We start from the raw sequence: 19803 nt of genomic DNA on the forward strand, positions 1-19803 counted from the left end.
TTGGCACTCAGGAGGCAGAGGCAGAAGAATTATGAGTTTAAGACCAGCCCATAAAAAAGTATGACAGCACATTCTTTTGGTGAGTCTGTGGGGTAACAAGAACTCTGATATGTTAGGATTTTAGTATTTTACTCTTAAGAGGCATGTGCACAGGTTATTCATTGCACTTGTAGCTTCCTTTGATGCTCTTTGAGGGAAATACACACAAGTATTTAGAAGCAAAGTGGTGGCCAGGTGGGATGGTTCACACCCATAACCCCAATTATTTGGGAGGCAGAGGCAGGAGGATCGTGAGTTTGAAGCCAGCCTGGGCAAAGTTAGCAAGACCCTATCTCAAGGGGAAAAAAAAAGAAAAAAAGGCTGTGCACATGGTTCAAGTGGTAGGGAGCTTGCCTAGCAAGCACTCAGCCCTGTGTTTAATCCTCAGTAACCCCTTCCCCCCAAGAAAGAAGAAACAAAGGAGCAACATCTTCAATGTAACATCAAATGGTTTGAGAAAAAAATATGTGTAGAGAAAGAGAATAAAGTAAATGGAGCAAAATGTTAACATTTAGGGAATCCAGAAGATAGGCAAATGTAGACTTTTTTTTACAACTTTCTATAATCCAAATTTGCCAATTTAAAAACATTAAAAGAAAAAAAACATTTGAAAGGATGGTGAACTCACTATCCCCCTGCCTTGGCCTCCTGAATACCTAGGACTTACAGATACACACCACTGTACACACTGGTATCCAAAGTTCAGCGTCAGCTACTGAATTGGAGTTGGAGGCATGTACTCAAATATACCAGCATCCCAGCCCACAAATTGCTCCTGGATGGCCTTCTCCCACCCTTCTGTGGGTGCTACAATAGAGAAAAAAACAACCCATGTTCTTGGACTTCTCTAGGGCATAGAATCACAGTATATTAGACTGTTAGGATTTTAGTTGTTTTTTTTGAAACGGTCTCACTATGTAACACAGGCTGGCCTTGAACTTGCGATTCTCCTGCCTCAACCTCCCAAATACTGGGATTTCAAGTGTGCTCCACCATACCCATCTACAGAGTTTTGAATCTAACTTGGGAAAGGTGTTTGTGATCCTCCTGAAGTCCATCCATTAAAAACCTCTACTAACTTCTCACATAGGCAGACTCAAGATTTAAAAAAAAAAAAAGACATGAAAGTAGAAGGGGAACTATTTGGAAAAAGGAAGGGGACCAATATGAGGGGAAAGGAGGGACAAAGAGGGTAAGGGAGAGGTGAATATGGTCAAAGTACATTATATGCAGGTATGAAAATGTCATAATGAAACTTATTATTTTGGACAATTAAAAAAAAGAGGAAGCCAGAACTTGAGGAGGCAGAGATCAGGAGGATCACGGTTCAAAGCCAACCCCAACACCTGTCTAGCAAGCATGAGACCCTGAGTTTGAACTCCAATGCCACCAAAAAAAAAAAAAAAGACTCTATTCAAGGGGAATGGCCTAGAGCTATAACAAGGGCTCTTTTTCATGTATTCAGCTAGTGAAAATAGATGATGTCCCCTGGAGCTAGAATGGGACTCTTGCTGACTCTTCTGTGATCACATGACTGGCAGCTTTCACACTGCTTAAGTTAATGTGACAGTCCTTTTAATGACAGGACTCCAAAGAACTTCTACTTACTGAGCATTTTATGCATAATAGGCACAGTGCTAAATGCTTCCTGGAACCCTGAGACCCCAGGAAGCATGAGTGGTCATCCCATCTTATCAAAATAGAGACTCCAAGAAATCAGGCAACTCCTCTACACAGTATCAGAGCAGGCTCAGGCCTTGGTCTGTCTGACACCAATATAAGCACTTCTCCCAACCAATCAGTAAGTGTTATTTCACCCCAAACCAGATCACAATCAAGCCCATTAGATGGAGAAGGCTGTAAGGTTTTCCTAAACCTACAATTGGCTTGTATTTTGACTAACTCTGCTTTGTCCTAGATTCAACACACACGAGTCTAGAGAACATGTATTTAATGAGACAGAGACAGTGGTATTGTGACTGGGCCTCCCTCAGGCCAGCCTGGTCCTTTGCTGTGGGATACCTTTGGATGTGCTGTTCTATAAGGTACTGGCCATGCAAATGGGTTAGGTTCTTCCTACTATGCTGTGGACACATAGAAGGACCAATGCATGATTTTACTTAAAGTCTGTGTCATCCAGAGGGCAGGTAGAGAAGAGGTGTTAGGGGAGAATGTTTGGGGTGAGTTATAAAAGAGGGACCCAACCCTTTGTCCAACAAATGCCAGCCTACTAGTTCTTTCTGTGGACATAGTGACATCGCTGGAATAATGTTGATTACACAGATTTGGGAAGGGCCAATATCCACGTGACAGAAATGTGATGCAGTGGTGATAAATGCACAGATTTACGAGTGTAAGAAAATGGTATTTGTCCTTTAGCCCCCTGCTTCAGCCCCAAAGAGGAAAAGGAAGCAGGATGGGAACTAACACTGACCCTATCACACTCCTAAAGGATTTCTCACTGTTCCACCCTGAGGTAGGTCAATACCACTCTTCCCATTTTCCAAATGGGGAAACTGAGACAGAAAAGACAGCAAGAGCCTTCCTTAAAACCACCTGATGGTATGGAGGGGCAAGAAGGAAGTACTATGTTTGTCCACCCCTTGAATGGACCGGCAAGCTAAACTGCATCCTGCTGGCTGAGATGATCAAAGGTGAGGGACATCCAAGCAGTCACACCCTCTGCCCTTTGTCCACCATCTGCGTGCATCAACAGCCATATGCAGTCTGGGGCAAGGAGGAAAGGGTCAGATCCAAGCAACTCCTATTTCCCAGGGATGAAAGACAGAAGCCATATCCTGAGACATCCCCTCTCACACACGCACGCGCGCGCATACGCGCACACGCATACGCGCACACGCACACACGCGCACGCACACGCGCACGCACACCACACACACCACACACACGCACACCACACACACGCACACAGACACACACACGCGCGCACACACACACACCCTCAACTTCATGACCCATAAGGTGCAAACACAGGCTGAGTGTGGCTCTCCCACTGAAGAGCTGTAGGTCTTATCCACCTTCCAGGCCCAAATCTTCCTGCATGGATCTAGGCCTCCTGCTTGGGGCTCCCTTACACAAATATTCCAAGCTCTTGACCTCAGGTCTCCAAATGAAGTCATTAGTTGGTCATCTCCAAGCCATCCAGAGCCCTCCATGGGCACTGTGGCAGCAGAACAAAGGTCCAGGGGCAAATCTGGTCCCAAGAAATGCTACCCAGGCCTACTGCAACCAACCCCCTTGCCTAACCAGGAGCCTCCCCCCAGAAAGAGTCCCTGCTGCACACCTGGAGGCCAGGACAGCTTCCTTGGCTCAAAGCACCAGAATGAGGTGAGGTGGGCTGGGCCAGGGCAGGAGCAGTTGTAGGTATACCCAGAAGGGAAAATCTCCATGGCCCCCTCCCCTCCCTATTGTACAGGGAACACCACTGGTCTGATGGCCTAAGCAGTATTAAAAACCTCAAGAGGTTGGGGCAGGTCCATGGGACACTACTGTGAATAGCCCCAGTCAGGGACAACCAGAAGCCCCCAAAGAGATGAAGGAAAGGAAGCCTGTAGGTAGAACCCAAACCATCCATGGCAGCAAATAGAACACAGGCCAGAAGCTGGATATATGCTGCCAGCATCCTCAGGTCTCACTGGCTACATTTCAGGGTTTCAGGCTGACTAGTTTCCACAGTGGCCTGGACAGGAGCAGGGGTATCTCCAGGGTCCAGAAGCCTTGACTCCAGAAGCATGGAGCGCTCTATGCTATGGGGAAATGGAGGAGTCACATTCAGGCTCTCCTGTCTAAGGAGTCCTACAGTGGGAGAGGGGGCAGGTGCCACATTGCAACCCCACACAGCAGCATACCCAGGTAACAGCCAGGTACAGCCACTCCAAGTCCCAGCTGGCACCTGGAGAATGATGATCCTAGTGGGTACTGCTCACCCCCTTCTGGCCCAGACCTAGTGAAGATGCCCAGGGATGCACCCCAGGGGTCTCCAGAGCTAACTTTGGCAATGCCAGCAGGGTGGGAAGCAGATGGGCAGCCGCAGTGCCTGGTACTCCTTCCCCCAGCGCTTTTAGGCATCCATATCCAGACCAGGCTCCTGGAAGAGTGACTGCTTCCTCAAGTTGAGCCGGGCACACTTTGGGCACGTGGTTGAGTTATCATAGTAGCAGTCCCTAGGGGCAGAAAAATAGGCTGAGCTCTGCATGTAAAATTCTAACACTGGACCCTCACAAGTTTCCTAGGTCAGCTCTCATTACCCCTGTACAAATGGGGAAACAGGCTCATAGGGCAGAAGCAGGATCTACATAAAGGTATGACTGATCATGAGACCTGTGTGTGGTGAATATTTGTTCAGTATGTAGGTGCTGGCCCTGATAAAGGGTCTTCACATTACCTGTTACCCAAACAATGCAGGCCCCCAGCAATTACAACCAGGCTCAAAGCTCTTACTCCACTACTGCCGCCTATTATTAGTACTGAGGAGTCTCCAGCCATGGTTCCCAAATTGTGTGTCAAGGCACACTAGGTCTCTGCAGTGTGTGCTTAGGGCTCTGCAGGCTCATTTAACTTTTGAAAAGAACACAGCAGTCAGACACCACAAAAACTATTAGCTCAGGAACTCATGGTTTCAACAAGATTTTTTTGCTACATCCCTTTTTGTGACAACCTAGCTTTGCAAAGCTAGAATTTTGTAGTTGTTATGATAAATAGCAAATACCAGGCAAAAATCAGGGTAGACATAAATGGGGGAGTTGTCCCATCCAACTCCAGGGCCCAGCAGGTACATTGATATCATTCATAAGAAATTGTGGTTATAGAATGAAATTTAAATGTTTTTCTTCTAATTTATGTGTCTAATAATTTATATTATTTTTTCAAACAGCTACTAAATCGTCAGAACATAAATCCTTATAACATTGAACATAAGTAATAAACAAGTGTTAAGAATTTCTTTTGGACTAAGGACACTTTGAAAAAAGTTACTGAGATACTAAGGATGTCAGCAACCAGAAAGTTTGGGAACCTCTGACCTATACTGACTTTGATACTGGTGCAGAGGGAATTAGTGTGGATGATATGAGCAAGTCCAGGGCTGAGTAGGCTTCAGGAGCTGGTCTTGGCTGGTCTGGGCAGCAGTGGCCTCCTCCCAAGTCCACAGGTGTTCATTCATAATGAAACTTTTAATTTAGACACAGATAAGAGTCTAACGTAGTATCTCAGGATCAGTAACGGGCTTTGAAATCCAGGCAGCAAAGGTCCAAATATCTGTCTGTCTCCCTTTCTCTCAGGGTAGCAGTGTCAACTCTTACAAGGCCAGGTGCAGGTGAGGTCAAAGGGAGGCAGCCACTCAGAGGGCAGAGTGAAGCCTCAGCACCTAGTCTGAGGGAGTGGTCTGGGCCACACCCACCTGTGGAAAACAGCTGAGCAGTCAGTGCACACAGACGTGTGGCTATCAAATGGGAACAGCACATCGCCTTCTCTGCAGAGCTCACACACGAAACCCTTGGCCTGGCACCGCTGGTGGGGAGAGGAAACAGTATGGTGAGGTTAGGGGGTGGGCAGATAAGCACCAGCTCAGGCCAGTAATACCAGGCCAATTCCAGTATTCCTGCCAATCCCAGCCCCTAGGCTTGGAAGCTGGGCAAAAGAGTGGCCCCAGGGTCTCCTCTGGATCAGACTGCAACAACAGAATGGGTGGGGACACCTACCTCACAATCCAGCTTGATGTGCTTGGCAAAGAGTGTGTGTATCTCAGTGAGCGAGCATCCAAGGCGTCCCATGTGCACATCCAGGAGGTCCTGAATGGAGTACATCTCATCGTTCTCCACAAAATGCTGCCGGTCCTGGAGCTGCCAAGTCCTAGTAGCTGTGACCCCAAGTACAGAACAAGGACTCCTCCCATTCCCCACCTGTGGTCCCTGCTTTGTCTGGGCCCAGGGTGCTTGCGGAAGCAGCAAGCTTCAGAGTGTATCTGTGTGGGAACCCCAAAACCAGAATCAGGAAGCCTGGGGAAGCCAAAGGGGGAAGATGGGGCCAAGGCCACATTTTCTGATCTGTGTGCCCTCCCCCCACCACAAACACACACTTCTCACCTATAATGCAGCCTCCAGCCACACTGGCCACCTCACTGCTCCCTACCAGCTGCATTTCCTCCTGGTCCTGGTCTCGTTATTTAACACCACCCAGTGCTCCCCACCCTTCCCCTGCTTTCTCCTATGCACAGTGCCCACCACCCTGACATACTACCTATTTTTCTTATATTTCCAACCTGATGAGCACACTCCAAGGGCAAGGATTCCTCCCTGTTTTGCTTATTGCTTCCCAAAATCTAGACCAGTATCTGTGAATATTTAGTGAAATAAATAGGTAAATCTTAAAACTTGTGTTCTATTCCACCACCTGGTCCACCACCACAAACAATCACATAAAATTTGCAGACAATGCTTGCTTATCTCAGTTTTCCAAACTCAGATCATTGGAGAACACTTCAGTGGGTAGAATGCCTGATGGCTTATTATAGACCTGGAGTTCCTGGAGCAGAGTTTGGGAGACTGCTAAAAGCACAACACACACAACATACATGGCTACCAAGTTATCTGAAAAGTTCTGAGAGTGAGGTTCTCTGGGGTCAGTCCCTCTAGCAGTCTGACCTGCAGCAGGAGTCGTGCCTCCATGGCCTCCTTGCAGGTGATGAAGTACGGCTTCATGAGCAGGATATCCTGGCGCAGCTTCTGTGGATAAGGGTAGCAGGTGAGCTCCTCAGCCAGGACACATCCACCCCTGCCCTGACTTCAGAGGAGCCATGATCACAGGGTGGCCTCACCTTAGACTCTGAGTGACAGCAAAATCAGTAAGGGCGAGGGAAGGTGCCCTCAAGTTCTCCAGGATGGTTTCAGATCTAAGTGCTTCAGCCAAGCTCAAGTGCAAATCATAGCTTCTGGGCTACACAGGACCTTGGAGTTCATTTACCATCACCCACAGAATCCTCCATTCATGCCACTCAGCCCAGTCCCACAGGCATGCAAAATGACCTGTCCAGGAACCAGTAGCATCAGGGCAGCACTAAGTCACATCAGACATATGGGCCAAACTCCCAGTTGGGTCCCACATCCCTCATCAGCCCTTGAGGCCTTTGGCAACTCACCCTGTTCTGCCTCAGTTTGTTCTCCAGTAACATGGAATCAAACCCCTTTCTACTGCCCTTCCTAAGGCACCATCAGCTCCCACCTGGATATAGCACCAGTTTGGCCTCAATCCTGGCTCTCCCTACTGGATAATGGTGGCCCACTATGTGACTCAAATGATAGACAATGCTGGTGGAATGGCTCATGTGGTAGAGTGCCTGCCTAGCAAATGTGAGGCCCTAAGTTCAAACCCCAGTACCACCAAAAAACAAAGCAAAACAAAACAAAGTGATAAATGTTTATAAACTTTATCCTCTCTCTTTCTTTCTCTTCCTTCCTTCTTTCTTTTCATTCTTTCTTTTTTTGAGACAGAGTCTCTCTATATAGCCAGTACAGGTGTGCACCACCACCCCACTTGTCTACTTTTCTACTGAGGCTACTAAAAAATTTTTAATTGCCTCCAGGTCTAGTATAAGATTGCCACTGAAAGCCAGGAGCCAGTGGCTCATGGCAGTAATCCTAGCTAATTAGGAGACTGAAATCAGGAAGATCATGGTTTGAAGTGAGCCTGGGCAAATAGTACACAAGATCCCATCTCCAAAATAACCAGAGCAAAGTGGACTGGAGGTGTGGCTTAATCAGTAGAGTGCCTGTTTTGCAAGCACAAAGCTCTGAGTTCAAACCTCTGTCCCACCAAAAAAATAAAAAAGAGAGAGAGAGACAGAGACAGAGAAAGATTGCTACTGGACATGGTTCTAGCATCCTCAATCAAAAGGATAGACAAGTGGCGCTGCTAAGGTACCCTTGTTAAGGGACCCTTAGGCACCTACTAAGGTCCCTCCTTTGCTCAGAACCTCCCACAGGCCAGAGAGGGTCCATTTGATGCACCACTGCCCTCATCCCTCACCTGGGACCCCCACCTCTTCCCAATGCACCACTGCCCCCACAGCCTCACCCGGATCTCCACCAGCTCCTCCACATAGTTGAACAGCAGGGGGTTGATCTCCCGGAGTCGGAGCACAGGGCGTGACACCATCAGTGCCAAGTAGCGCATGCTGCATCGAGAAACCTGCAGAGTGGCTGAGTGACCAGCCTGTGGGGCCATCCCTGGCCCACATGGGCCTGTGGGACCCACCCACCGTCTCCAGTTCACTGGCTTTCCTTTCCCATGGCCTCACCCCCACACTCCCAAAACCCCCACCTTGCGCGGCTCGAAGTCCCAGTTGTGCACAACGCGTGCAGGGATGACAGCCAGGTCGTTCCAGTGGCAGTGGCTGCAATAGTACTGACCAGTATAGTCACACTGTCGAGCCTCACTGGGCACACCCCCTGCAGACAGGTTGTTATGTCAGGGTCCACCTTACCTGCCCAAGGCTCCCACATTATGTAGCCCATTCTCCCTGGCCAAGAGGTCAGGAAAGCAATCTGAACAGGAGTCAGACCCTCCTTAAATGACCCATACTTTTCTCAGCCATGGAGCCACAGGAGATCCTACTGTGCCCTCAGTTTGCCCATTAGTAAAATGGGACAGGATCATGCTATAGGACTGCCAAAGGAACTTGTGACTTCACATCAGTTAACATTCTTAACACTAGAAAGAAGCATGTGACTACTATATGACTTTTCCTCATCCTGTCTGTGTGGGCTTTTTTTTTTTTTTTTGCGGTACTGGGGCTTGAACTCAGGCCTACACTTTGACCCACTCTACCAGCCCTATTTTCGTGAAGGGTTTTTTTGAGATAGGGTCCCTTGGAACTATTTGCCTGGGCTGGCTTCAAACTGCAATCCTCCTGATCTCTGCCTGGAATTACAGGTGTGAGCCACTGGCACACAGCCTGTGTGGGCTTTTTGTGACAAAGGGCCACATAGAGGCTAAGCTCAGGACACAGCCCTGCAGTGACCTGGGCAAGTCATAGAATAACTGGAACCTTGGTCTGCTTCAGTGGGAAATAAAGAAATGCCAGTAACTGCCCTTGCCACTTCCCAAAGAGAAGGAACAGGGAGTGCCCTGCCCAGGCTGGTCCTCACTTAGCTATCTGATACTCCCTCAGCCTGTTCTTTTTTTTTTTCCCTTCTTCAGTCCATTATTTTTTTGGTAGTACTGGGGTTTGAACTCAGAGCTTCACACTTGTTAGGCAGGCACTCTACCACTTAAGCCGTTCCCCCAGCCCCCTCAGCCTGTTCTTGACTTGTTCTGAGAAGACCCCATCTTTCACTCACGCAGAGAGATGGGTGCCCGACACTCGGCACAGCGATAGTCCTGGCTGTCCAGCCCTGTCTCGGGGCAGATGTTCAGCTCATATTCTGCCTGGTGGCTGACTTTGGAGCTCACGCAGGGCTTGGAGATGAGGTTCAGGCACTTGCTGTGGCAACGGTAATAACATCCTGTGGTGGGAAGCAACCATGTTTCTTAGAAGTCAGGGAGAGGGGTCCAGGCTGACCTTCAACTGGACTGCTCCCCATCCTCCATCAGCTCCACTCCAGTATCCAGATAGGTCCAATACCTTCTCTGAGCACTACTGCAGGTCTCAGCACCTCAAAGATCCTCGTGGCTCCAACCCCTGAGCCTTGCCTCTCAACTCCAGACTCACACATCCCAGAGCCAACCTCCATTCCCATCCATCAAACTCAAACTGTCCAAATGGAGTTTCCACTCTTCCATCTCAATCCTCTTCCCCCATTTCCTATCTCAGATTTCAGCAACTCCATCCTCCTTCTGCTGAGACTAAACATCATGAATCATCCTGCCTCTGTTCTTACCTCTTACATGGTACCTCCAAACTTTCAGCAAGCAATAACCTCAGCCTCTTCTCACCCAGCACCCCACCCTGATCAGAGCCATTCATCTTCTCCTTCTAGCTTTGCTCTCTCCTTCAGTCCATGCTCAAATTAGCAACCAGAGTCTAAAAGTGTCCAGTACCCACCCATAGTCCACACTGCACTTACAGAAAAGCCGTCAGCCACCTCTGAGTCCATCCCTATAATACCTCCCCTCAGATACAATGCTCTAGCCATAGGTGTTCCTCCTTGAAGACACTGGACACACATTAAGCACAGGGCCTTTGCAAGCATGGATCCCCCTACCAGAATGTTCTCCCTAAATCTACCCTTGGCTTGCTCCCAGACCTCCAAGCATCTGCTTAAACATCACATGAGCCTTTTGCATTCTACCCTAAAGTACTACCCACTCCAGCCCCAATAAATGCTATTTTCTTTCCATTTTCCTTACTATGACTACCATACCGTGGCATTTACTAATCTGGTTTCTCCCCCAGAATAGCCCCATTGCAGGGAATTTTCTACATGTTCTCTCTACACTGTCCAATGTGGTAGCTGCCAGTCCTGTGTTGCTATTGAGCACTTGCAGTATAGGCAGTACAGCTGAGGAACTACCTATTCAGTTCATGTAGACTAAAATTTGAATATCTAAGGCCTATGGCCACCATATACTGCACAGCTCAGATCTACATATGAGGCCAGTGAAGGCAAGCACATGGTCTCTTTCCTCGAATCTCTAGTGCAGAAGGCCTTGATCAACTGAATACACTGCAGAGAATCCACCTGAATATAACCCACATCTGGAGCAGAGCTTTGGACTCTTGCCCTGGGGACTTGGATGACTTGAACAGGAGTGGGTCTCCAACTCAGCCCACCTGTGCATGTGTACCAGGTCTGAATAAGGCCCCAGATGATGGTACTGCACTTGTCACAGGTTTGCTTTACACTCTTGCTTTTTTCCTTGTAGAAGCGGTGCTCAAGGAGGACCCGAATGTTGGGCTCATCCTCATTAGGGTCCTGCAGGGGAAGGGGAAGAGAAGGGTCACTGGTGAGCTGGGCTGCAGCTCATTCCCTTCACTCAAAATCCTCATGTCTTCCAGGCACTGCTAGTAGTAAAGATTTGAGTTTCAGCCCAATGCATCATCCCCTTCTCCCTTTAGCACTAGAATGATAGTCAGATGCAAACCACCAAGAACACAAATTCCCTTTCCCAGCATCCTTTGCAGCCAGGTGCTGCATGGGTCCAAGGGTCTTTGAGTAGGAGTGATATGGCCTTGGCCCTTCTCTCCTTTTGAATGTTGGGTGCAGACCAAGATGTGGTGTTAGACCATTGGCAGAGCAACAAAAAAGGATGACCCAGGGTCTCCAACATCACTAGCTCTCACATGGCCCTGGACCACCTGTGAGATTTTTTTTCATGAAGAAAATTACAGATCTCTCTCCTTTAAACCACTGTGTTTCGGGATGTGTTTATTACCACAGCTTTACCAATTTTCTAATGAATATTCCATTCTAAATTCCCAGGAGTTCATGAGTCAGTACAGGGGATAAAGTCACAGCCAAGCCAAAGACATAGACTTAGGACCACATGGTGGAATTCTGTAGGTTTTGAACTCTGGGATCCATTACCTTCTGTTGACACTTTCAGGTAATTGCCCCTTCTACTCTAGGTCATATGGTTCAAGGAGGGGCTACCCTATCAACTTGCTTGTTTGTGGCCGCATGACCCAGAACTAGCCAATCACCGTGTTTCTGAGCACTGATCCAGACATAGCCAGTCACATGAATGGGCCAGGTAACACAAGACTGACTCACTACACCCAGTAGGAAAGGAAAGCTGTCATTCACACAGGGTTGCTGAGCTGGTGGAAAGACAGGCTGCAGTTGCTGCGGCCTCTCTGACACCACACAGGGAAGTCCTGCCTGAGGGTGGGTCAAACAAGGCAGAACAGAAGAGGACAGGATTCCTGACAATGTTGGAGGACCTTTCAGTTGACAAGAGAATACTTTCTTCTTGGCTCAAGCCACTTAAGGTTAGGTTTCTGTTCCCTTATAACCAAGAGGGTTTGGACTAGCAGGGAAGTAGACCATACATGGGGTGTGCCTTTCTGGATACCTTTCTACCTCGGCCCCTCAGAGCCCAGAAGAGACCCACCCCCTTGCAGGGAATCAGATTGCCCAGTCCTCCTGCAACCTACAATCCAGCTGAGGCTCAGTGCACTTGCTTGGTGGGGCAGCCCCATACCCACCTTCAGCTCCTGAAGCTTTAGCCGCAGGTGGATGAGCCTCACCACAGCATCTTTCTGCTTCTCTGACTGCTCTGGCAACTCCAGAATCACCTGCTTGCAGTCCTCAATCGCCTGCCGCAGCTGCTGGATATCAGAAGCCAGGAAAAGACCCTGCCCAGGTGGGAGGCAGAAGTCAGATGGCCACCTGGCAAGCTCTCCCTGTGGAGGCTAGACCTGTTCTCATGAGTGGTTAAGCACAGGGAATATTTCAACTCCCTCACCCAGATGAGAACTTGCTGCATACAGCAGACCTCAACCCCTCGAGTCCTCAAATGAGGACTTACTCAAGGCCCAAGAGAGCTAGCAGCATGATGGTATCCCCCCCACATTGCCTGCCTGGAGTGTTATAACTGTAGGCCTTTGAAGACCTAATTCAGGACACTTTTCAAAAGGTGACTTCTGGGGGTGGGGCGGTGGTGCAATGACTGTAATCCGAATTCGGGAGACTGGGGCAGGAGGGTCTTAAGTTCAAGGCCAACCTGGGCTACATAGTGAGATCCTGTCTCAAAAAAAAATTTTTTTTTTAAAAGAAAAAAAAAGAAAAATAGACAACTTCTTTGCTAGGCCTGGTGATACGTGCCTATAATCCTGGGAAACAGAAGCAGGAGGATCACAAGTTTAAGGGCAACTTGGGATACCCAGTGGCACCCTGTCTCCAAAACAAAACAAAAACAAAAAAAGAAAAAAGACAATTTCTGAGGGCTGGAAATGTACCTTAGTGGTAAAGCACTTGCCTAACATACCTTTGGGCCCCAAGTTTGATCCCCAGCATCACAAAAAAAAAAAAAAAAAAAAAATCCCAACTTCCTTCTTTTAGAAACCCAACTGCAACTGCTTTTTTGGCTATATTGCTTCACTTACCTCTAAAGAGCTTCCCCTTGGAGAAAGCTGGGGAAATGACATTGGCTTCATGAGAGGAAGTGGCCTCTGACTTAATTGCTAAGCCCAGGCAGATGCAAGCAAGTTTGCCTGATGGTGCTGACCCACCCCCAGACTCAGCACCTCTAGCCTCTGTCACCACCCACCTAGCCAACGCCCCAGATTCAGAGTACCCTGCTGCCACTGGGGAAGACATGTTCTGCTCTCAGAACTGGGAAGGTCAGACTGACCACATCCTCAGGAGCCCTTCTCCTGCTCCTCTTCTTCTTCTTCCTCCTTCTCCTCCTCCTCTATGCTGGGCTCTGAAAGACCCAGGCAAAAGAAGGTGGTACCCTTCCTCCTCCTTGAAACTTAGTCTATGGCCAAAAAGGAAGTGCTCAGAAATGTTATAACAAAGACATGAAACATATACGTGCAATATGTATCTGGCTGGGGATGTAGCTCAGTGGTACAGCACATGCCTAGCAAAACATTATCTATCTATCTACATATATGTGGATATGCACATACATATATGTGTGTATATATATATGTCACACATATATGTGTGTATGTATTTGTATGAGCAAAGCTCAAATAACACATACCAAATGAAAAGTAAATTGGATTTGGGGGCATCTGCTTGAATCTCTTTGGATTTAAGATGACTTGCAAAAAACCAATGGCTTTCAAACTTTTTAAGAAACACTAGAGTCACCTCTATATTCCCCTTCAAAACAAGCCTTCTGTGGAACAAAACATAGAACAAACAAGAGGGGCACTGTGGTGCTGAGTGGCTAGTGAGAGGCAGGGAGGCTTCCTGTTTCCCTCCACTGACCTCATCATGTAGCATGTCTACATGTCTACAGTATCCCCTGAGAATCCCAAGGGGGTCTCACATTTGCTTCACAAGAGCCTGGAGCTGAGGGGAGAGGAGAGACCCCAGACCACCTACCCCAACCTGTCTCTACCTGTCCTCAGACAGGCTCTGAGGATGGGGCCAGGAGCCATGTAGGTCTCAGATTCAAGGCCCCAGAGAATTACTAAAGTGGGGGCAGCTGAGCCTGATGGTGGCGATTCACTGGGGAGGGAAACTGCACACTCAGCTCATGAGACAGTGTCTGGGAGGACATAGCTCTGCCACCTGGGACTGGGACGATCAGGAAAACTAGTGTTCTCTAATACCTCAGGGCCCAGTTCCCTTCCCTCCCAGACACCAAATCTTACTACAGGACGAGAGAAGTGGTCCTCAGACAGGCCGAGATCCATCACACGCTCAGAGCAGTGGAACTCAGGCTCCCCAGGGGGCAGCTCAGGCAGGGTCTCTGGAGGAAGGGAGGCAGATGTGGAGGGTGGCAGAGAGAAAGGTCAACTTGCCTCTCTTGCTCCTTGCCCCCCAGGGAGGTACTGGGATGGGAACTCAGGGAGCCCACAGGAAGGAGGCACTGGGTGAGCTGGATGCTGCTCAGTCCTGCAAGTCTCTCTGATTTGCACTTGCAAAGGAGCTCAGTTTCTTGTGCAGACAGGAGAGAGCCATTCAAGGAGATGAGGCAGAATGACACTTAGTAATGAAAGAAGCCCACCTGATAGTGTTATAGAAACAATCCAATTTCTAAGGCAGATTCCTCATGTATACATAGATAGACTAAAGAAAATTACACAAAATTCATGAACCCCCATATGGACTCCAGGCCATCTCTGCAACCACACTGGCCCAAGCTCTCTCTACTGACCTAGTCTGCAATTCCTGGGGCTCACACTCTTCTGATCCCCAGGAGTGGGGCATAAGACACTCTACCCACTAACCTCCCTCCACCAGATCTTGGCTCTGAGTTTGCTCCATAATGTTCACTGACCACCTACTGTGTGCTTGACCCTGAGATTCAGCAGTGACTCTCCAGACACAAATCCCTGCACTATGGAGTGGGCATTCTGGTAGGGAGACAAAAATAAACTACAAAGAAGCTATAAGTGATTTGTGCTATTGGGAAAAAAGAAAGCAGCCAGTATGGTACCTGGTCCATGGAAAAGCCAATGTGCTCCATGGAGGGCAGCAGGGAGAAGGGGTGAGGGGGAGGTGGCCAAATGATCACACACAACTTTCACCCCCACCAGCACTCACCTTCAGAAGTAGTGTCCTGGGCTTCCTCACTGGGTCCCTTTTCATGCTGTCTTCGCCCAAGCTGCTTGTTGAATGGGTTGAGGTGGCCCTGCCGGAACCGGGCCAGCTTCTCATCATATTCCATAGCATCCCACCTGCAGGGCCAGCATGACTGGGTGAGTACGCAGATCCAGGCTCACCACCCCCTTTCCCCAACATCTTTGGCTTCCCCAAGGAGGGGAGGAATTGCCATATGGCAACCTCAATCCTCAGTCTCTCCCCAAACCACCTCAGCTGCCCCCACTGAGGTCCCACTGGGAGCTTCCTTTCAGAAGAGCCCACAGTGACAAGTTGTGTGCCATGCCCATCATGTGGGTACAGACTATCCAAAGTGCCTAGCCAGATGGTCTGGAAACCAAGGTCCTGCCTTTCAGCACAAGAGCTCCTTTGGCCTCAGGTGCTGTACGACTCTAGACCTAGGCCACCCAGTAGGCCCTTCTCCAGGCTTCAACTGCCAGATCCATCACTGGGCCCCAGTCCAGCTGTGCCCTTGCTGCTGGCCTGCTCCCATGAGACATACCTCCTGAAAATGGGTCCTCCTTCCTGGCCCCTGACTCAATGTGCTCCTTTTGTACCAAGCACCCCAAAAATACAGCCTCTGTCAGAGTGTTCAGTATTGAATGATCTAGAGCCAGGGACAGGGTCCATCCCTGCCCTATTGCCTGTAGGGTGACCTGGGCTGGGACACCCTTCTACAGTATGGTCCAGAAATGCATCTAGATTCTAGACTATGCTGGGTTCCAAGCTTGCTGATGACCTGAGTCATTCACATGGCTCTGTGCCTTGGGCAGGAAGTGCCTAGCTCACCACCTGGCAGAAATCAAGGATCAGTATAACTCCTCTTTCCCCTCCCTGGCACTCAGCAAACTTGGGGAACATAGGAGTTCCTGGCAAGGAAGAAGGGGCTTGTTTGGGCAGGAACAGAGACATTTTAATGCAGCTTCCCCACTTAACTAGCAGGGCCATGTTCCATAACCTCACTGCCTCATTTCTTCATCCATAAGTGGTCATTGTAAGGGTGAAATTAGTTCATAGATACTGAGCACAAAATAAGCTCTCAGTAAGGTTTGCTATTACCATATGACAGGAAGATTAAAAAAAAAAAGCCACGTAGTAGGTACATGGTGTTGGCTATGCTTTCTGTACACCAATTACAGTGAAAAATAATTCATAATTATAAAAGAAATGTGGCCAGGCACTGTTGGCTCCCATCTGTAATCCTAGCTACTTGGGAGGCTGAGATCAAGAGGCCAGCCTGTGCAAATAAGCAGAGAAAATGGACTGGAGATGTGGCTCAAATGGCAGAACATCTGTTTTGCAAGTGTGAAGTACTGAGTTCAAACCCTAGTCCCTCTGGGTGCTGGTGGCTCCTGCCTGTAATCCTAGCTACTCAGGAGTCAGAGATCAGGAGGACTGAGGTTTGAGGCCAGCCCAGGAAAATAGTTCTGAGACCCTTTCTCAAAATCCCCAATACAAAAAAGGGCTGGTGGAGTGGCTTAAGTATCAGAGCACCTGTTTAGCAAGTGTAAGGTCCTAAGTTCCAGTCCCAGGACCAAAAAAAAAAAAAAAAAGTCCCACCAAAAAGAAAGAAAGAAAAACTATGACTCCTTTCCCCTGCTTCTTCTTCTAAAAGAAAAAGAAAGGAACAGAGCCCAGAGGGGCTAGCCCTGCCAAGGGCTACACAGTTGTGGGGTGCAGAGCTGGGATGTAAGACAGTGGCCTCACTACAGCTGAATAAGGTGGCCCCACCTCAGCCCCATGTTGGGCTCTGCACTAGGATCAGGAACTCCAATCACCTGTGGGACCTGTCCTGCCAGTTAGACCTCTGTGTGGGGAATGTGGTTGGATGGCCAAAGTTCCAGCCTGGCAGGAATTAACAGCTTCTGACAGTCTGCCCCAGGTCAAAACAGGAAGACACAGATAGACACAGATATAGTGGACTCACAGCTTGCCTCTCATTTATTTCCTGATGAGTTTGGGTAGGTCAATAGGTTATTAGAGTCAGAGGTAGCCACCTGACTCTAGGTGTCCTAGGGAACCATTCAGAGTGCAGGAGAAATTAAACTGTCCTGACCAATATTCACTCACATCTTCATCCCGATTGAAAAGTCCTCATTTTTGTTTTATCACAATTTTCTAGTCTTTTCAACACATGGTAATGTGACTATGTTTTGACCAATGGGACATGAGCAGAAACATCACATAATATTTCTGGGAATCGTTCTTAAAGGCTGCCCCTTCTCAGCCCTTCCTTCCTCCTTTCTGAAATGTAGACATAATGGGTGGAGCTGGAACACCCACCTTGAGCTGTGACATAGAAGTCACAAATGAGAGTGGGCCAAGTGACAAAATCTCAGAAGATTCCACCTGAGCCTGAGCTACTTGCTATTGGGTTTCATTCCAATGAGACAGAACTTGTATTTACACAAGTTATTGGGACGGAGGGTTCTGCATCCTGCAGCCAAAACAGATCCTGACTGGTCACCCCAGTCACCTCATGATGATAAGATGACAGGCCCAACTTGAATCCCAGCCCTGCCACTCCTCATTGTCTGACCTTGTGGGATACCCCTCATTGTACACCTGAACTTTTCTCTGCTTCCAACCTCTCAAGTCTCAAATGGAGATTATAATACTTCTATGTGATTATAAAGATTACATTAGTTAATATAAAGTTCTGCAAGCACTGGCCAGCACATAACAAGCGCCCAATAAATATCAGCCCAACTTACTATTGTCATCATTACTATTATTTTTGAGAATCAGAAAGCTCTGATTTAAAGTCTGGCTCTCCCATGATGTCAGGGACTATACCTGCTGCCTGGATGGCAGAGCTAAGTGCGTATGTCAGCCAGAAGTCCAGCATTGCTGCTGAACTGTCATTGTCAATACAGTCAAAAGGGACTGGAGTTGAGAATGAGGAACCACCCCCAGAAGCTCTCCCTGGAAGCCTCCTGATGTTTTAAAATATGGCTGGAGAGGCTCAAAGACAGCACCCTGGCAGGAAAATCTCCACCCTTCTCAGCAACTCTCCTCTGTGATGCAGTCTCCCCAAGAAAAAGCTTCCCTTATTCACCTCCTGAGCAACAATACCACAAAAGCAGCAGATGAACGAATCCATGGAGCAATTTGCTCTGTGGGCACCAGTTTTTCTCCAGCTAGGTTAAGGAATCTTATCTCCCTATAGGCTGAGGGCAGATGGCTGATGTCACAGCACACAGCTGCAGGGAGCAGCAGCTGACTTTGAGAAGAGCATCAGCCTCCTATACCTCAGGTTCACTCCTGCAGAGTTCTGTACCCAGAATTCAGGCTTGACTTCAGCAAGGACCAGGTCAGAAAGAGGAGACTGAAGAAACCCTCTGCTCTGCCCTCTGCCCCTCTGGAGCCCTCTCCCTTCCTGGGGAGCTGGGGTGGGGTGGGGGCGGGGAACACAACCTAACAATTAAAACAAACCTTAGTGTAAAGCCCTGGGGGCTCTGGGATACCAAGGGACACTGGGCTGAAGCTAAAAATGTACTCATGGCATAAGGAGTAGGCCTCCCATGCATTGCCCATGGTACAGTCACCAAAAAATGGTTACTACTCCAGCTACCACCTGGAGACTTTGAGTATTCACCCTGGAAGGGGATAAAGTACCTCTATCTGCTCATACCTGGAACAAGGCCGGCTAGGACTAGGGCCGGCAAGAATGTTACCATTCCAGACCACTGAAGCGGACTGCAAAGAGCCACCCCAGAACCATCTCTTCTCCTCCTCACTCACGACTTGAATTCACCTGGGAATACTCCTGTCCTCACAGGGGCAGGTCTCTGTTACAACACCCACCCATTTCATAGATGAGAAAAAGAGTCTCAGCGTAGTTCATCATGGCAGGGAGGCAGCAGTTCTGCGGGTCCCTGGGCCTCACGGGTACCCCACAGACGCTCTTTGACAGTCGCCTAGGGAGGGGCTCCCCTTCTTGGAATGATTAACCCTGCCCGCGGAAGTGCGGAACAGCTGAGGTCACTAAGTCCGATGCTCCCGGGAGCCGGCCGGAGGCGGGCTGCCCGAAGCCGGGAGACTCAATCCTGCCTCGGGCGCATCGGGGCCTCCAAATGGCTCTGTGCGTCGGAAACCGGGCTTCGGAAGCCCAGGGCCAGGCGACCGCTTGCGCCCCCGAGGCCAAGCACCCCCGCTCGCTTCCCGGCCAGCCCCCACCTGCGACCCATGGAGCCCACTCCGCAGCTCACCTGACCGCTGCCACCGCTACATTGTAACCGGTCCGGCCGCCATCGCTACAATGTATCCCCCTCGTCCGCCCGCTGCTGCCGCCTCCGGCCCGGAGGCTTATGACACCCGGTCCCCAGAGCGTGCGCTCTGTCCCAGCCGGGGCGGCCTCCACGTCACCCTCTGGGAAATGGGCGATATTTCAGCCCGGCTGTTCAAGGTGGTAAGGCTGAGAACTGCATTTCTTAGATTTCCCTTAATCATAATATTCCTGGTTTAAACCCAAGTCACAACTCTTAAAAGAGTTGGGCTGGCGGAGTAGCTCAAGTGGTCGAGT

General features: G+C 49.1%; 1 protein-coding gene across 7 annotated transcripts; it reads right to left on the reverse strand.

The window, feature by feature from the left end:
• Window positions 1-1973: 1973 nt before the first annotated feature.
• Window positions 1974-19573, reverse strand: Def8 (differentially expressed in FDCP 8 homolog). Of its 7 annotated transcripts, none has more exons than XM_074055441.1 (12): window positions 19490-19573; window positions 15222-15355; window positions 14327-14424; window positions 12203-12352; window positions 10829-10970; window positions 9396-9560; window positions 8377-8504; window positions 8131-8244; window positions 6702-6779; window positions 5760-5849; window positions 5459-5568; window positions 1974-4223 (listed from the first exon to the last, which is right to left on the reverse strand). In XM_074055441.1, exons 2-12 carry the CDS (start codon window positions 15343-15345, stop codon window positions 4121-4123), a joined length of 1302 nt encoding a protein of 433 aa, XP_073911542.1. In that variant the 5' UTR covers window positions 15346-15355; window positions 19490-19573; the 3' UTR covers window positions 1974-4120. The 7 variants fall into 7 exon arrangements, with proteins under 7 accessions (XP_073911542.1, XP_073911541.1, XP_020029196.1 ...); XM_074055440.1 differs by having other exon boundaries at window positions 5760-5900; XM_020173607.2 differs by having other exon boundaries at window positions 6702-6782.
• Window positions 19574-19803: the final 230 nt, after the last annotated feature.

The sequence above is a fragment of the Castor canadensis genome, chromosome 15 (assembly GCF_047511655.1).
Source record: "Castor canadensis chromosome 15, mCasCan1.hap1v2, whole genome shotgun sequence".
Lineage (NCBI taxonomy): Eukaryota > Metazoa > Chordata > Mammalia > Rodentia > Castoridae > Castor > Castor canadensis.

What these genes read in the sequence shown, in the direction of transcription:
- Def8 (XM_020173606.2), bottom strand. Translation starts at nt 15,345, where the DNA reads ATGGAATATGATGAGAAGCTGGCCCGGTTCCGGCAGGGCCACCTCAAC. An exon ending in TAAAGCTTCAGGAGCTGAAG is followed by an intron (nt 10,971 to 12,202) that starts GTGGGTATGGGG and finishes CTTCCCCTGCAG; the next exon opens with GACCCTAATGAGGATGAGCC. An exon ending in TCGGGCACCCATCTCTCTGC is followed by an intron (nt 8,505 to 9,395) that starts GTGAGTGAAAGA and finishes ACCTGTCTGCAG; the next exon opens with GGGGTGTGCCCAGTGAGGCT.